Genomic DNA, 19,537 nt, shown 5'->3' with positions numbered 1-19,537 from the left:
TTATTGGCTATTTATATGTAGCAGATAACTATTATCTATCTAAATACAGATAAAATTTTAATATCTGCTATATAGAAAAGATAATTACTGTCACACTTTATCTGTGGACTTTCCAGGATAAAATTGTTGATAATGTATAACACAATTATGTGTGTCATAATTATTTAATATGTACAATATACATTATGAAAGAGAAAGAATTTTCGAAATCTATTTAGGCTTTAAAATATATTAAAATATAGTAAAAAGTATTATAATATAGAATCTATATATAAATTCCCATTATCTATATAAAATTATATAGAATTATGACTTGTAATAAACACAAAGATAAGTTGCATTGTATAAATTGGGCTGTAACATTCTATTTATACACATATTATTTTTTTTTATTTTTATAAAGATAACTCAATTTTTTAAAATATTGAAAGTAATTTTTTTTGGTTGATGCGTGCATATGCTATAAAGAGAAACAAATTGTACATATTCATCTAACTTTTTCTAATATATTTATATATACATACATATGCACATACATACATACATACATATATATATATATATATATATGTGTGTGTGTGTGTGTATATATATATATATATATATATATATATATATGTATATGTATGTGTGTATATATATATATATGTATATGTATGTGTGTGTATATATATATATATATATACATACACATATATGTATTACGAACTTTATTAAATTTCATTTCTTATTAACGTTTTATGCAGTTTTCATATGTTATAAGTAGAAAATGTCAATAAGATATGAAATAGATTGGAATAAATTGATATTAAATTAGATTATTACGTTAAATCTTTGCATGTAATTATTACGATGCCTTATACAAATCTTTCGAGCAACGTACCTATAAACATCTTTAATTATATATATTTGCAACTTTTACACTGTTAATAATAATTAACCCCAACAAATTTCAGATGTAGCATTGACTCCATTTCACCATTGATTTTATAGTGCTATTCTAAATTTTGTTTGTATCGCCCACTATTCATATACATAATATGTAGCATACCTAATATATACCATTAATTAGCATTACAATTATTCTTGGCCAAAACCTTCCGTTTCTTCAATCGCATAATTTAATTTCTCCACTAATTGGTCGTAACTTTTGTAGGGCGGCAAGTCTAATCTGTTGAAACAAGTATGTGATCTTGGCAACCAGGTATCCTTTCCAAATTTTTCTATACAAAATCTTTGTGGACCATTGCTTCCTGTTATATAATATAATAAAATACATATTATTTTTACAAATTAATTACTATTTTAGTTATTAAATAATTTCAATTATTAACTGATAATATTTTTAGTTAATAATCTCTATATAAATTTTTTGATTAAATCTAAAATAAAATTAAATTAAAATAGGTCGACTTATTCTTAGTTTCAATTAAAAAGTAACTTTATCTCTTACCCATTAATTCAGCAAATCCACCAACAGGTACACGGCAAGTACCAGTTACAAATTGCAATAGTCTAGCTCTTTTTTCACTATCTGTTCTTGTTACAAACTAAAATACAAATATAAATTCAGTAAACATTTAAACATAATTAAATAATTGCTAAAAAGATTTTATATCTTAGCATTAAATTTTTTCACTACAATTACATTGAACTATGATATTGAAAGCAATTCATGTATTTTTTTTCAACTCATTCGCGTTCAGAGTAAAATAAGAATATTTAACACAAACCTGCCAAAACCATAGGATTTGTTTGCTGTTACGAGTGTAATGTCTATAAATAGTATTGCGTTGCCAATCTTCAACATCTATTTCTTGCATCCCACAAAGCATAAGTTCTAGTTCACGTTCATCGAAATATTTGAGCCATTCGAGAGGTACAACCGAATTGAATCCTTCCAAAAAAGCTTTTGTTTGTTCTTCTATACCCCTTGTCATTCTCCACTCTGTCATTAACCTGTTAAATATTCAAGATTAAAACTTTGTATTTTTGCAAATGTATAAGTTGCAATCATCAATTATTAGAAAGAAGTTAAACCTGATATATTCTTCTTTATTGTCTTCGCCTACTCTAACTTTATCACCACCATCCTTTAATTCATGATGTATTACTTGACCAAGGATCTCGAAATCCACGCTATAATACAATTCTAGGCCGCACTCATCAATATTATTTTCTTTAATCCATACCAGGGATTTATAAAACTCTGGATCAATGGATTCTATATCCTTCATAACTAATTTTTTATTCAACATCCGCTTATAGAACGGCATTGTAAATCCGCTATATATGAATCTGCCATGATACAGTGCCTGAAAAGATAAGATAATGCTTTGCATACAATTGTCTTTATAAGTAATACATATAGAAGAAAATTAAGTCGTTATCTAAAAGAGATAAGAAGTCTGAAAATAGATAGAACATTAAAATAAAAAATCATACCATTGCAATAAATCTGCCAATAAATTTGAAATATTGTAAGTGGTCAGGATTGACGTACGATGCCGGATTTATTTGCAAACTATAATTGCTTTTATTGGCATACTCGAATAGGCAGTACATCGGATTCAAAACTTCGTGGCTCAGTAAGAAAAACCATTCCCTGAAAACAGAAACGCTTTCTTTTAATGTTTCTTATAATAAAATCAAATAATAAGTATTAAGAGAAGAGTTCTTTATACATTAACGTACAATAAAAGCCATATTCTCTTTAGCTAAATTAGCCATTTTTCTGTAAACTAATTTTTATTTAATTTTTAACTACTTTTTATTTGCAGTGTTGCTCTCATATTTGCTATATAATTGTATATCAAAGTAAGAAAGCAAGTGAAAATCAGAATATAATACTTTCATTCTGAACATCAAAATATAAGAAAAATAGAAGTTTTAAAATCGATTATATAAATATATTACATGTCTCACATACCTAGATACACCTCCGTAGTCCAAACCCTCTTCTCCTTTAAATATTATGTATAATCGTCGTCTTAGCGCGAAAGCTTCTGCATTCATTATTTGATGATAAGAATCCTCGAATAATGTCTGCCGACTAACGCTAATCTTAATATGGTTAGGCAGCGCGTTAGTCTGACATAAGAAGCGGAACTGAGACAATTTCCATCGGAATGACCTTTCATACGCTCGTGGGACACGATATACACCTTTAGGACTGTATGACAGAGGAACAAAATATAATTTAATATTTGCAATGTTATATAGCGTACTAATTTGACATCATATATTTCAATAACATACCCTTTGGGTGCACCAGGTCTTGGATCCTGAAACGTCGTCGTTCGAGTATTGTGATCAACGAAATAACGAACTCCATCTTCTGTTAATCGTATTTCCCAACCGTCCGGTAAGGGTGGTTCATCCATTCCGGTTTCCTGACCCTGCGTTCGAGGATCCTCCCACTGCGTAGTTCTGTTCTTATGATTTACATAATAAACTCTTCCCTCCGGTTGCTTTCGTCTTTCCCAGCCAGCCGGTAATGGTCCCAAAGCATCGTCATCGTCAGCCACAGATGTTGACGGTCCCGCAGCAACTTGACTTCCATGAGCCTATAGTAATATAATTGTAATATAATTGTAATTATTATTGGTTTTTTTTTTTACATAAAACTTAAATTTGTTCCCATCCCTTTAGAGGTATTTAAAGAATGTTATTTTCTTAAGTTAATCAGTTTATACTTACCTGAGGATAAAGAAATCTCTGATTGCCTTGTTGAACGACATATTGCCTTTCACCTTGCCAGTGTTGAAAATGCTGTAATCTTTCCGTATTTGGCCTTTGCCATGTAGTGCTTCTCGTATTATGATCGACGTAATAGATTCTACCTCTCGGATCGCGACGAACTTCCCATCCAGGTGGCAAAGGCTGGGGCCTCTCCCAAGACGTACTTCTTGTATTATGATCGACGTAATATCTAATAAAGAACATGACAGAGATGTAAATTTCGCTCTAAAATACACTTGATCAATATATATCTTACCTTCTCCCATACAGATCGTATCTCATCTCCCAACCAGGCGGCAAGGGTTCCTCGGAATGACTGACATCTTCAGCGAGCAGCACCGAGGAACCTGGTTGCGCGACAGATTGCGGTGTCGTGGGTACAGCCGGCAACGGGACCGCGGTCTGCGGGATTCGCGACACAGAGGAACGAGGATCTGACAGCGTGACGGGGGAGGACATGTGTTCCGAGATAGAAATAGTCCGTCCATCGGGCAAGGAAAACACCGCCGTCTGTTCCGATCGAGAAGACGACGCGGTGCGGTGGCCACCTTCTGTCGGCAGAATATTCGCGTTCTGTTGACCAGCACCACGCGGAACACCAGCACGTAGATCCGCATTCAACGACGTAGATTGTTCTGTAGGTTGTTGCCTCGAGGCGCGTAGATCCTCGCTCGTGCGAGCGGATTGCTCGGACTGTCTCATCCCTCGCGAATCTTCGTTCAGGCGAATGTTGCTCGACGATGGATCGGCCTGCTGTCTCATTCCACGCATATCCTCGGATGCACGAATGCCGCTCGCTGTGGATTGTTCCGATTGTCTCGCACGTGGATCCTCATTCGTCGCGCTCATCCGTCGAATGTTGGTAGACTGATCTACAGGTTGTCTCGTTTCGCGTAAATCATCCGCCAAAAGATTGCCACTTGCTGATTGTTCCGATCGTGTCACCACACGACCGTCCGGTAGAGTCGCGATGACGCTCGGTTGCTCAATTCGTAGAGCATGTTCCGGTGTTCGTGAGCCGACAACCGGTTGTTCTATTCGTAGCGCGTGCTCCGATCGTGTCATCACACGACCATCCGGTGAAGTCGCGATTACGATCGGTTGTTCTATTCGTAGAACGCCATTACCACCACGTGCATCGGTGTGCAAGGACACGTTCAAGTCGGTCTGAGAAACACCAGAACTGTGTTCCATCGGTGGATCCTGTCGCAAAATCATCTGCTGGCTGAGGATCATCGAGGAGGATTGTTCCGATCGCGGCATACTACGTAGATCCGACTTGGCCATCGCGGATTGCTGTTCTGCTGGATTGCCGTAACTGCCTCGCCTGTAGACTCGACCTTCCGGCGAGTTAGCCGATGCCGAAGATTGCTCCTTAATGTTCAATCTACCTGCAAAAGTCCGTATGTCCGTGGCATGCCGATTTCCCGGGGACATCATGGATTTATCCGCTATTGGAATTGCATGCCCGTTCATCAAAGTGTTCGCAGAGAGGCTGCTACTGCTGCTAACATTATTAGCCGATGTACCATCCACATTTGAAACCACTGCAGTAGAAGGTCCAATGTTGCTGTTTGTTTGACTGTTTCCACTGTTGTAGTTGGAACTGAGATGGATATTTGTCAAACGACACATCGACGGCGCGAGACTTTCTGAACTATGCAATCTCATGCGCGCGCGAACTCCGCCGTTGAGAATACTTCGATTATTCATTGTATCATTGTTTGTGGCACCTAAAACCATATATCTGATGTATAACAAAAAATAGAAAATATCTTACGATATAAAATTAATATTCGAAATCTCTCTTTTAAATAAACTCAACAGTTACAGGAAAATATGAATATTTAATTTCCACAGAATTTATATATATATATCAGATATGATAAAATTGGTCTTACCATCAGATTGTATTTGGCAAAGTGGTTCATTAACATTTACAGATGTCTCGTTAATAGTATCAATTCTAAGTCCATCAAAAACAGTAATCAATTCACCAACTTTGCATAATTGTGAATCATGCTTGCTTTCACTCATCAAATCAAATGTTAATTCTAAATTTTCTAATTTTCCATTATAATGTGAGAGCACTTGGAATAGGCTTATCCGTTTTTCTCCTATTAACGCATCCTTGCGAAATGTACTATGGTCAAGAAGTCGAAAGTGCAATTGAGAATATGGCGTGACAAGTATAGTAAATTCTTCGTTCCATTTTGGCTGATACGTAGACTTTGATACTTCTGTTTTACGAGGACTTTTATCGTCAACTGAGAACTCTATATATGGATTAGGCTTTAAGAAAGTCGAACTTCTCAATATTGCTGCTTCAACTAAAATAATTAAATGTTTTGCAATTATTAACATATATTGTATAGAGCTGTCAACTGTGCTTATATAATTCAGGTTTAATATAATTTTAGAAAAATACAAAAATATTAAAAGTACATAAACATATAATAAAACTATACTTCTTCACAAAAAAATATAGAATTAAATTTATTATTTTGTACATTTTTTTTAAACAAATATTTTTATACATATAAATAGAACATTACAAGAAAATACTATGTAATAGAAGAAAATTAATTATTCATTATTTATTATGTTATCTATAACACAAGAAATGGGCTATTAAGATTAAGATATTTATCTTTTACACACATTATTACCATGAGTAATGAAACATTTTGATCAACAATTAATAAACTGATATTTAACATGTTAAAGACATATAATGACATATAAATATGCATATGCATCTAAATAAAAAAAAAACGTTTAATCAAAGATGTAGTGTAATAAACATATTATTTAAAAAACAAAAATAGTTTATATCTTAAAATAGGTTTTTTCAGAAATATATTTTTTTGTACAACGTTAGGTACCTATCTTTTATGATAAGAATTTGTTTATGTCAATGATGCCTTATATCTTATCACGTGCAGATTACTTACTTGTAATGCTTAATTGGTGAAAACCAGGCGATACCGCTTCTTCCTCGCAATGGGACATTGTACAAAGTTAATTATACTTCAAAATAATGTCTTTAAAGAATTCATAATTCTTCTATCAAATTATTATCCTGTAATACCTGCAACAAACATACACGAGCAAGTTTAATAAACAGAAAATTATAAAACAATTCTTTAGAATTAGTTTTGTATCAATTATATGAATAACAAAAATAATAACAAAAATACATATTAATCTCATACATATTAATAACAAAAATAAAAAATTATACTCATTTAAGAAAAACAAGAAGTTGCAATTGTCACTTCAAAAAACGATATAGTATGATTAAATATTTGCTCTAAATCAGCTGTTCTAACAAATCTACAGCACACAAGTATATCGCATCCCAGAATATCATTAAACAATTTATAAGAACGCATTCTAAACTTGTATACAAGTTGACATCGAAAATTATGCAACTGATTTTTTTGGTCAAAAAAAAATATCTAGGAGGTCGGACGGAAAAGTTACAAACTCATCGAAGTCTAATCTTACTTAATCATCGTCGAAATGTTATCGCACTCGACGAAGCCCCGTAAATTCTCTTCGCGCGGAGAGAAAATATCCGAGCGAAGGAACAAATAGCTCGTAGCCTGGCCGAGATACGAACCGAAATCGACGTCCCCGGCTGTTCACGATATTCCGCACGACAATCTGCCGTCGTCCATCCCTCGTACTTTTCACGATTTTATCGCGGCGAAAATTAATGGACACACTCGGGATTTGCGTTATCATTAAACCTCACTATATCAATTGGTCACCATCTTTTCATACGTCAAACGTAGTCTCTTGATGTATCTCCGTGCGAAAGACTGCAAGGTAATCGCGCAGTTTTTTCTTTTTTTTTTGTATAATTAAAAAAACATTCCGCCTAAATAAGTCAGCAATACGATTTTCACGCTAGATATATGCATATTCCAGTCCCATCCGTAAAATTTACACGAGTTTGAGTCACACGCGAAGAGCCGTGAGTCGAAAACTCGCAGGTCTCGCTCTCTCTTTCGGAGGCGACTACTGTCCAGGAAAAAAGGTAAAGCTAATTAAGATATAAAGAACCAACCGCATCGAACTTCTATACATCCTGGACGAGCGAGTAATGTATTCTGGCGATCTAAAATGAAAGATTCACAGTGCGTTTGATGTGTTCGACGTACACAAACGTCAGAAATACCTTGGCTTTCAGTTTAGGATATTTTCGGATCGACCATGTCGCGTCTAGATATTCATGTCTCGTGATTATTCGTCATGGCAGCCAATCAGTGTCTATCAAAAGTTCGTATTGGTCCATTATAGGCCATGACGCGTGAAAAAGTTTAAAGCCCGTATCACACGAAGAATAATGGTTGGCTCACAATTGACAGTCGCGAATTGACCAATGAGAGTAGAGCAGTTTAGAAGCTCACTTCAGAAAATTTATTTTTAGTACATTTTTCGACATCCAATAGAAGAGCTTGCTTTCTAGTAACTTTAACTAACGATATTTTTTTTTATTGAACATAGCACGCACGAATTAAAATTAATTAAAACACACAATAATCAAATCGATCAAAATGATTAAAATAATAATTTTAAAAATTAATAAAAATTAATAAAAATAAATATAAATAAAAATTAATAAAAATTGATAAATTTAGAATTAAAAATAATGAAATAATGCGCCATCAGCGCGCTAGTTGTCACCTTCCTCTCACCTCCACGCCGCATTCCATTCTCCCCACTCCTCTTCCCCTACCGCCGCTTTACCCCCACTCCTCCTCCCACCAGCGCTCCATCTCCACTCCTCCCCACCCGCGCTATACTGCGTACCACATTCCACAGCTCTGCGTCACTCGCACGGTGACATTTGAGCGGGAGGTTATCATTATTCGCGCCTTTTTTTAAATTTGATTATCGAAAGACAACTCACTATGTAAATTAAGGAAATTTACGTCACGCAACGTGGCAGCACTGAATTAGTGAATTTCTGTGCTAGTCCGAATTTTCTCACTCGATGTACTATCTAGAATTCACGTCACGAGGAGAAATCACAGCATCTATATATATATATATATATATATATATATATGTGATAAATATTCGCAATTAAGGTGAGATAAAATAAATGTAAATAAATAGAAAGTATGTAATTATAAAATATATAAAATATATAATAAAATATATAAATATATACTAAATAAAATAATATAAATATGTAATATAAATAATATAATCTAAATATAAATAATATAAAAATATAATGAAATATATAAAATATATAATTATTTCTTTTAACATTTTAATATTTTTTTTCATCTAGAATATGATGTAAAATATCTACGTACTTCACTGAGGCTTGGCGTTACTGCGCATGCGCGCCCCCCGAATTTTCTTGTATCATGATGATGCACTGCGCGGCGTGTGTCAGTGTGTATCGCGCGCGCGTCACATCGACACGCGTGCTCGTGTGCCTATCGTTACAAAATTGAATTACATTTACATATCGACGAGAGAGAGAAAATTGGCAAAACGGCCGCGGACGTATCATATAACCTTTACATCGTGCGGAATATACAATCGGACCTCTCTCTCTTTCTCCCTCCTTCTCATGGCGTATGTCAATGTAGCCGAGTGGAAGACGGATCAAGTGTGCGAGTGGCTGAAAGGTGCGGCAAGAATATACTTATGTTTTATTAATTTAAGATTGTGGGAAAAAACGGGCAATGTCGCGAAAAACATGTCGGAATGTTCTATTCAATTTTATGTGTGTGAATATATGTGCGTGAGAAAATCCATTCTCTCTCTCCGCGTTTACCCTCCCTCCCTCTCTTCCCCATTCGCTTTTCTCCACCCTTCCCCCTCGACCTATCGGTTTATCAATGCATGTAAATGACTCCTTTCATTCATTCATTCATTCGTTCATTCATTCGTTTATTCATTCATTTATTTGTTCGTTCGATCGTTGCGTAATTCTTTACATGATTTTCTGTGCCCTCGAAGAAATTTAATATCGATTCGGAGTATACGAATGATTAAACGAATCTTTAATTAACAATGAATGCCATTTTCTTGCAATGATTTTTTAAGATTGCTCAGTTTATATTTTGTAGGCATGTTTGATACTAATTTTATGTTTTGACAGTTTACCAATATTGATATTGATTACAAATATTTTATTTAATATAACATATATATAATTATATTTTATTAGTTACTTATTTTTATGACATTATTTTCTAATTGCGTATTTTCTCATCAAAAAGAAATATAAATATATACTGCACAAAGCAACAGATAACATATATTATAATTTATCGTTAATTTTTATATAAGCATAATTTATTAAATTTATAGTTATATACCAGTACTTCTCTACAATACGATAACATTTTTTTCTTAATGCCTTATTATTAGAACAATGAAGTATAATTCTAGGTAATTATCTCCTATGACTCATCTCAGGAATGTTCTCCATCACCAACACAATTTTTTTATGTTACAGGTTTAGATAATTCCATACTTCCCTATGTCCATAGTTTTATGAATCATAGTGTTAATGGACAACAATTATTAAGTTTACAACCAGAGGATTTGGAACATTTGGGTGTACTAAAACTTGGGCATCAAGAAATTATACTCGAGGCTGTAGAGTATCTGAGAAATTTTCATTATGAATTGGACAGAGAAAATCTACAGTTACTGGCACTACGACTTTCATGTCAGGCGCACAGCTTACACAATGAATTATCTCGTCAAACCGATTCAAAGCCTGTTACAACTCAAACATTATCAGACGTAGCATCGGTTGTGATGGCAGTCAAACCACTAGTGAGATGGCTGGATCGTCCTCCGTTCTGTGGACAATTGGAATATAATGACAAGAAGGCCGAATTAATGAAACTATCTTTAGAAATGGCTACGTGTGCACAAAGAGACAGATTTGCTGAGAAACCAATCGAAGAAATTAGAACAACTTGTGATCAATTGGCAAAATTAGCAGATTATATTATTCAAGATAACGATGATCCTATGATTTTACAGCCTGCCAGTTTAGATCTAGCAACATTAAAAAAGAAATCTGGTGATGATTTGGTAAGTTCTCAATAATGTAATTGGTAACTGCTAGCTAGATTTCAATTATTACATATTATCAACTTTTCATGCTTTATTCAAGCTTAATATTGTAAATATTTGTATCAAGAGTTTATATATTTATTTAAAATATTTTGTTACACTGATTAAAATTATTCTCTTAATAATGAGATTATTTATTGAGCAACTATATTTACTTTAAAATGATTTGGTCATTACATCCTGCATTGATAAAGCTCTATCAAACAAACTATAATATTGTGACTGTGACATCCTGTCTAGATAATTTGCTTTGTAGGCACATAATCAAGATACAACTGTTGAATTAATACAATTTTCACACAAATATGTATTTGCAATATTGTTTATTTAATTATAAAAATTAGATTTTATTCTTTTTTTTCATTTCTCAGGGTTTTTATATTTTGCCATCTTTCCATGGAGCACATCAGATAGCTGAAATAAAATTTGGATCTGCCGCACACCAATGTGGCAAAATGGAAGAGGGTGATGAGATAGTTCAGGTAGGCAAAATCCAATTTATATAATTAAATTTGATAAATTGTTTAATTAGTAACATATATACATATGTATAAATTTGTTAGGTAAATTATCAAACGGTAGTTGGTTGGGAGAGAAAAAACTTGCTTGAATTATTTCGTGAGAGCCCAGCAGAAATCCTCTTGACTCTAAAACGTAGGCCAAGGCATACTAAAGTTTACGGGCAAATTTATATAAAACCATATAGACTTCCAAGTAACAAAAAAACCTTTTATACAACACGATGGCAACATAATCTTCCATCCCCTAGACCAGAATTATTAACAATACCTGACTTTACAATGCCATTACCTAGGTAAGCTGTCTTTCTACATCTTAATTGTGACTTTTGCTGCTAATATTCTTTTCTTATTTAATAACATTAACACATGTGCATACACATGATTTATGTAATTTAAATCTTGTGTATGTATGTGTGCAATATACAATAACATGTAGTTTTAGTCTAACAAATATATTTTGTTAATGCTTTCCTTTATATTTTAAATTTAAGTGTAAAACGTTTATATCACTAATTAAGATATTTTGTCACATAGACATATGCCAAAGAATCCCAGTCCAGAACCGGCAAGTATTTTAGATACAGTCAATATGCTGGATACAATGGCCACAGATAGTAGCGACTCAGACAGCGAGGTAGAACCACCTCTTTCTATTCGCTTGTATTCCGCGAAACCGAGAAATTTAGTCCAGAGGCGAGCTACGATAACAGGTGCCAGTCCTACGTCGAAACACGGTATCGATATCGAGCAATTTTGGAAGGAGCTGAAGCAAGAGCACAGTACGACCTTTCAGTTGCGCGACAAAGCGGCATCCTGCGCCCATGGTCTGGATAATGTCTTACCAGCGGTAAATATACGGCCGCAAACGTGTTTAGGATTAGAAACGATGAAGAAGAGGAAAAAGACTGACGAACAAATGGACGATAAAAAGGTGCAGTTTGAAGAAAAGTTGACTGATGTTGCAAGTACTCATCCGGACGAAATGAAGAGAACGAGTCGCAATATGAGGGAGAGAGTTGCTCCTACTACGCAAAGCTTCGATGACACAAATAAAAATAGCAATAAGGAGCAAATATTTACGAATAACGTCAACGATAGCAATAATGTAAGTGATATAACTGTGCCTTTGGATGAATGTAATAATTTTATCAGCGATACATGTAGTATTAATAAGAACACGCCAAGAAACGTGGATACCGGCGTAAGATTCGGTGCGAAAGAACGCGGTAAATTGGATAAAAGTTACAGTACGCCTGCTTACGATCTATCGGACACCGAGGAGAAGGAGGATAGAAAATTAGTGCCCTTTCAGAATCCATTTTGTAAATTAGATTTACCTGCTCATTGTTCCAACAATGTACCAAGTGGTGCTTCAACAAAGACTGATGTTTGTACAATGTATACTGATGAGAGCGCTGTTGATCATGTAATATCGAAGAATACGAACGAAGAGAATAAGGAAGAAACATCCTTGTCCAGGATATGCAGCAGTGGTAATGTCGCGCGAAAGATCAGCGACATTGAGAAACAGATCGCGCATGTAAACGCAGAGGAACAAGCAAGTGTCTTCGGAGTGCCTAAGGAATTAGATTCGCGTAAGAATATTATACGCATTACGGTAAACGACGCAAATCCTAATAATTATATAGAAGAGAAAAACCAAAGCAATATTGAATGTAATATATCACAAGTAAATATAAATACGTGTGACGAGAAGCATCCCGAGTTAAGTGTTGAGTGCAAAAAAGATGTAAGCAAATCCTATCCGGCTGGAGTTATTTGTTCGACAAATTTGGCATACAATTGTCGTGAAAATATTGTTAGCAATAACTCGGAAATGTCAAACAGCGAAGAAGCATATAGCACTAGTAACAGTAATAGTAATAGTAGTACTAGTAATAGCAGCAACAGCATTGAAAGAGACGAGGCGTTGCAGAAATTCAGCAAAATTTTGCAAACAGTCGATTGCGCCTTAACTCAGCATGCGAAATTGCTTGAGAAGAAGTCTTCCGTAATAGCATCGAAAGAGGATTCTATCAAGACAGGGATATCGCCAAGCAATAATGTCAAATCTTCTATCGAGGACGATTTGCCGAATGTTTCCAGGGTACAGATTAGTGAAAAACCACAAGCTAAGGAGATAAAGTCTGCGGAAAATTCGTCTTTGGCGCAGGCTACAATGCAGTCTTGCCGTTACATAGAGTTACCGAAGGTCGAGTCTGTTAGAAAACTCGAAAATAAACCTCAAACACCACCAGAACCACCGCCTCGTAAGTATTATACGAAACATGCAGCGGTGACTGACTTAAAATTAAATGCTGCTTCAAAAATCCCGAACAGTTTGGAAAAACCTCAAGTTCCGGAGAGACCTAAAATAAGACGAGACTTTAACAAAGTAGATAATTTAAATTTACCTGTAAATCATATCAGAAGCAATTCAGATTGTCAAGATAGAGAAAATTCCTCTCCCGATGTACTTAATACAGAAAATTCAGTGGATTTTCTCGGACGAATTAAAAGTCTAAATGATCAAAAGTTTACCCAATCGGATACTTCATTATATAATGAAAATACACACAAACAATCGAGGGACGATAAATACTCTTTTGAAAAATACGAGCCGTTCATCGAAAAGTTCGCTTGCTCGAGTCAATCTATAACAGACTGTTATAAATCTGGTCATTCTCCTCGAAATGTCGAATGCATTGATGGTGCGACCCTCTCGAAACAAATATCCCAGGATCTAAAAGCGAAATCGTCGGAAAAGGATAAAAGTTTCGAGAAGAGTGTTGTTAATAGAGCTATGATGGTAGCGGCTAGAAGTATTGGCTTACACAGTAGTTTGAGCAAATCCAACAGCAGTCCAAGAAGTAGCAGAAAACGGAATCTATTGTTGGCAAGTAAGTACAATTAAGTTACGATTTTTTTCTTAATTCATACTTTAGACAGATTGACTTCGATAATAATATTAATCAATTTTTTTAATTTGTTGAAATATATATACAGATTCATACAAAATTATCTTCTATTTAAATATTGTAGTTTAATATGACTAATGTTATATTTTTAAAACCATGTTTTGTATTTCATATTATTTGAGAATTATATAAAAAAATTATATTGCTCTCTTTTTTTATAGAGAGGAGAAACGTATCCGTAAAAGAAGTTGGTAGTGGGGATTTGGAAGGATGGCTGGTATATCGAAGCAGAGGAGCAGGCGGTGCCTGGGCAAGAGCCTGGTTTGTGTTAAAGTGCTCATCATTGTATAGGTAAAAACTTTTCGAGAGACTATTACTATAACTTTTATGTATAGAATAAATATATTAATTTAATTTTAATTTTTTTTTAGATTTAAAACACAGGACAGTACGAAAGCCGACTGCTTGATCGTGTTAACGGGCTTCACTGTATCGCCAGCTGCCGAAGTAAAATCGAGGAAGTATGCCTTCAAGGTATACCATACCGGGACGGTGTTTTATTTTGCCGCCGATGCCGAGGATTCGTTGATTCTGTGGGTGGACGCGGTCACTAAAGGCACCCTCGGTGCAGATACCCAAAATCAGACCATCGGACTTTACAGTGAAACCGACGAGAGCGACAACGAAAGTCACAAGAATAAGATAAAATCTTGTACCTTGGAGTCTAAATCGAATCTGGAGAAGAACTCGTTTGGCTCTTTGAAAAAGGTCGTACGAAAGGATATCGGATCGTTTAAAGATCATCATGAAATTAGTGGAGCGAGTTTGGATCGAAAATATCTAAAGTTTCTCGGTGCCAGAAATCAAAATATGCCCGTTCCAACAGCACAATTTAGAAGTTACAGAAGAGTACTTCCCACATCAACACCAAATAAGTAAGAATAACCGAGAATATCCGATATATCCTCTTTACAACATACTCAATGTTTCTTTTCCTTGACAGAAAAGAAGATTCCAATTCAAATTCCCCGGATTTGCAAATGACCATCGCGGGTAGCACATTTTATGGATTAAGCGGCTCACAAAGCGCCACTGATATGTCGAGTAATCAAGACATGGGCGATTACCGTCGTGCCACGGACAGGTAATTTTTATATACATTTTTTCCCTGCATGTCGCATGTCGCGGAACAATGTTTCTCCTCTACAGAAGCTAAATAATATAACAATGATCTTTTTTTGTTATTATTAAATAACATATTTCGCAACATTTTATTGTTACAATAGATCCGTCGACAGCCGTAATAGAAGACCGGATGATTTGCAAAGCTTCAACGCACTTAAAGAGTTGTTGCAACAAAATGAGGATCAACAGCGGTCAAGTACGATAAATAGATCGTTGTCTCCGCGCGCGACACCTTTGACCGGCGATCATGTGCATGTGGATCATAGGAATTTGAATAATAACGCGGCGTACGGTGAGCAGATCAGACAGTTGAACGATACATTCTTGAGCAATGATTGCATTTACGGCAAGGCTAACGAAGAAATGTCGAGAGGTAGCATGATGTACGCTCACTCGAGAAATGCGAATTTGCACGAGCATACGATGCGTCAATTCAGCGAAGATTGCGATAAATCTTGTAGTAGCAAGTACATGGTCGGACAGAAAAGAATAAAGGATCCTGCAGGTTCCGCACAAAAGAGAAGAACGCAGGAGCTCGCGAATGTTCAGCAAGCGAGACACGACGAATCGAATCATTGGAGAAGCCCAATGAATAGCCCTATAAATAAGCATAATGCTCCGAGTTACAGTAGAGATTATGAGCATAATATACAATCTTCCAATCACGAAAGCTACCAGACACATGATTGTCTTCCATCCAGGAACATCGATACCTTGATAGAGGATTTCAAGACTCCACCGAAGCGACTCGTTAGAAATGACGGTAATATTTTCCCTTTCTTATATTGAATTGTGTCGTTAGAAGCAAAAAATAATAAGAATTTTTTCTTACATTATTTTACTACGTCAAAATAATCTTTTTATGTGTACTATCATATGCAGAAAAGAATTTGTATAATTTGTTACATCTGACATCATAGATTATTAGGACTAGAGCTTTACTGCTTCATCATATTATTTATCAATTAGTCATAATGATTATTATATATTAACATTAAATTTATCTTTTTTTTTATTTAGATTATTCTGGATCTAGTAATGATCTCGCGAGTCACACATTTGAAGCACAACAACGCATAAATAATGTAACGATTAATCGAAAAGGGAGTTTTAATCTCACTCGTCATAATTCTTCCGATAAACACTGGCTAGACTCATTAAAACGTGGCGGTGGAGGCGACAAGAAAGTCTTGAATTACGATCAGATTCGTTTAAAGACCGTTGCGCAATATCAACCACCACCTATAACAACGTCACCTTTCGAACAAGAAGGCATGAAAGCTGCGTTTGAAATGCATTTGGATAAGAGTGATCAGATGCAGAAAGGGAATCGTTTGAAAAATTTATTTGGCACCAAACAGCAGAAGCCTTGTACTTTGGATCTTCCTAAAGACACTCAAAAAACCATATTAGGCAAGTAATTCTTATTAAATATAAAGAATATTAAATACGCAACGATTTCTTAAATTTTATTATTATTGTGTATAGGCTCGCCGAGATTACATAGAGCGCTATTTCGGGATAAAGGTTCTAATCAATCGCAGCATCGATTGTCCACTCGTTCCGGTAGTCAAAGTCCTGGTGATAGTGGAATCAGTCAATCTCACAGTTCTTTCAGCGGCAACAGTCCCTCCCAAACGCTCAGTCAAAGTTTCAGTTCGGTCAGCTCAACCAGCGATTGGAGTCCGGATGTAATAACACCACCTAACATGTCAAAGGTATTGTACAGTCGAATTCTATTCTTTACTCTTAGAATTTATTATTCTTTATCGCTTGTTTCAATCTCTTTTATCATTTTCGCTTTACCTACTTCTAGTTAAGTGAACATAGAAAATGTAAAATAATAAATGCAATTTATAACCATGTACATCACATTAAATTTTGCATATAAGTTTATATTATTAGTGATTATATATAATAGTGAAATATCCAATAAATAAAGGATTTTTTTCTTTACAGTATGGCAGCGGATATTTATCTGGTCACAGGGGCTTTTCCAATTCTAGCAGGAGCTCGTTGGCACCTCCAACATTACCATATATACCTCCGCCAACATCTCCGCCACCCGATTACCCCGGCTTAGAATATCCGCCGGTATTTGAACCCGGTACTTACTCTCTTTCGGATGCATCGTTGCTACGCAATCGCAATAAAAATAGTCAAGACACAACTCAATAACAAGAAACGAGCCAAATTCATTTCTAACAACCAAAGATAAGAGTTTCTTTCGATCGATCGATTGATAGGTGTTCTAATACACATATAGAAGTATAGTTAAATTTATTACATATCGTATATACTGTAATTAAAGTTAAACTCAATATTCTCTGCCATTATTAAGTATTTCAAAGTAACCGTCCATTGCCTGATTCCACAAATGTTAACAAGCATATTTATATAGTTATCGAAATTGTAAAAAGTTTATTTTTCTCCAAAGACGTGTCCTAAAGACGAAATATTTTGCAGAGCTAAACCGATTGTCGCAACATGGAGAAGACTGAACTAAATATTATCTAACATTGCCCGTTAGATACTGTAATGTAAATTAACGATTTTTATCTATTTCGAAGCTGTTTCAGAGAACTACTTTATTACTAGATTATGATTGTTCTTGTTAAAAATGAATTGTAAAATAATTTATTGCGACTTCCGAAGCACTTTATAAATTTATCATGTGCGAATTCTATATGTGTATACTCATGTTTGCTTATACGATTAACAACTTATTATGTACATATGTATTACATATCCGTAATTGCAATATCTTTATTACTATTGGGTAATTTTCATCTACCATTTTATCATATTTAAAATATTACGTATAACGCATAATAATTGCTTATTTATTATGTGTGAAAAGTATATTTATATATTCATATTTTTCCATAAATCTTTCAAAATTGATAAAGGATACATTTGCATTAAGTTATTGCAAATAAAATGGTCGAATTATTAGTAAAATTTTCAATATAACTATAGTTTTTTGTTAAAAATAATATTTATTTTAATGCGAACATAATACATTATGATTTAAAAAAATTGTTATTTTAGAATTCACTCTTTAAAGATTACTGCTGTAATATTGTTAATTTTTTTTTGCTAAAAAATAATTTTTGATGCATTTTAAATTTAAAATTTTTATATTAATATTATCATTGAAATATAATATAAAACAAATATTTCGACCGTTTAATGCAATATATTGATAAGCAGATGTATGAATAACATTGTATTTTTTTACGAATGTAAAAAGATGTATATAATGGGGTTTTTTTTTAATATATTGAGTTTATTTTTTTAATTATTAATTTAACAAGTATATTATTTAATTATTAATTTAACATGTTTTTCGCTTTTTTAACAATTTATAGTTTATAAGTTAACAATAGAATTTATATATATATTTTGTATTGTATATATTTATATTACAAATGAGATCTTTCTCTTTGGATAGATAGCAGTCAATTAATATAAAATATATGTGTACTGGTTTGTGTGGGATATAAAATGTTAATAATGCTATGTATGTGTGTGACTATATATACTAAGATGTTTTTAGCTAGTATCATGTTTATATAATTTTATTACCACATATTAGAGAAAAAATGTATAATCTATTGGACACATTATGATTTAATCTTCAAAATTAATACTTCAAAATTTCATGATGTATACTTTTTAATACAACTTTATTCAATATAGAAATTAAAATATTTTCTTCGTTTAATTAACAATTATTTTAATATCTTTTTTATGTTTTATCATTACATTTTATATAAATATGGATAATATATATAAATTTGACTTTTATTACATTTTCTCATAAATAATTAAAAGTAATATTTTTTAAGAATATTTCTTATATAAAATTTTTAAATATTATGTAACTATTATGCCTAATTTTTTAAATCTAAATATATGTATATTATAAAAGACACGATGTGCGTTAAAGTGCCTATGTATTTTTTTCTAAATATATGAGTTATCCAAATAAGATAAAGATAATTATATTTTTAAGATTATATAAATATTCTCCTGTGTATATAT

The 19,537-nt window shown here is 33.7% G+C and overlaps 2 protein-coding genes across 5 annotated transcripts; one reads left to right on the top strand and one right to left on the bottom strand.

Annotated features, from left to right (window-relative positions):
- Positions 1–880: 880 nt before the first annotated feature.
- On the bottom strand, positions 881–7,969 carry Su(dx) (Suppressor of deltex). Of its 4 annotated transcripts, none has more exons than XM_029321400.2 (12): positions 7,817–7,969; positions 6,696–6,832; positions 5,643–6,071; positions 3,998–5,474; positions 3,700–3,931; positions 3,259–3,566; positions 2,930–3,172; positions 2,446–2,605; positions 2,041–2,315; positions 1,734–1,959; positions 1,454–1,550; positions 881–1,253 (listed from the first exon to the last, which is right to left on the bottom strand). In XM_029321400.2, exons 2-12 carry the CDS (start codon positions 6,751–6,753, stop codon positions 1,081–1,083), a joined length of 3,678 nt encoding a protein of 1,225 aa, XP_029177233.2. In that variant the 5' UTR covers positions 6,754–6,832; positions 7,817–7,969; the 3' UTR covers positions 881–1,080. The 4 variants fall into 4 exon arrangements, with proteins under 4 accessions (XP_029177233.2, XP_085338127.1, XP_085338125.1 ...); XM_085482001.1 differs by having other exon boundaries at positions 7,928–7,961; XM_085481999.1 differs by lacking the exon at positions 7,817–7,969 and adding an exon at positions 7,252–7,788.
- Positions 7,970–9,170: 1,201 nt separating this feature from the next.
- On the top strand, positions 9,171–18,578 carry cnk (connector enhancer of ksr). Its single transcript, XM_029321395.2, has 12 exons — positions 9,171–9,398; positions 10,235–10,824; positions 11,238–11,348; positions 11,430–11,680; positions 11,922–14,287; positions 14,527–14,656; positions 14,737–15,240; positions 15,309–15,449; positions 15,592–16,253; positions 16,511–16,903; positions 16,979–17,208; positions 17,450–18,578. The coding sequence occupies exons 1-12, from the start codon at positions 9,341–9,343 to the stop codon at positions 17,666–17,668; spliced, it is 5,655 nt and encodes a 1,884-aa protein (XP_029177228.2). The 5' UTR covers positions 9,171–9,340; the 3' UTR covers positions 17,669–18,578.
- Positions 18,579–19,537: the final 959 nt, after the last annotated feature.

Source organism: Nylanderia fulva, unplaced genomic scaffold (assembly GCF_048542155.1).
Source record: "Nylanderia fulva isolate GAGA-0341 unplaced genomic scaffold, ASM4854215v1 Scaffold2, whole genome shotgun sequence".
NCBI classification, from domain to species: Eukaryota; Metazoa; Arthropoda; class Insecta; order Hymenoptera; family Formicidae; genus Nylanderia; species Nylanderia fulva.
Note: the sequence above shows the minus strand (reverse complement) of the source record. Positions and strands in the feature narration are given on the sequence as shown.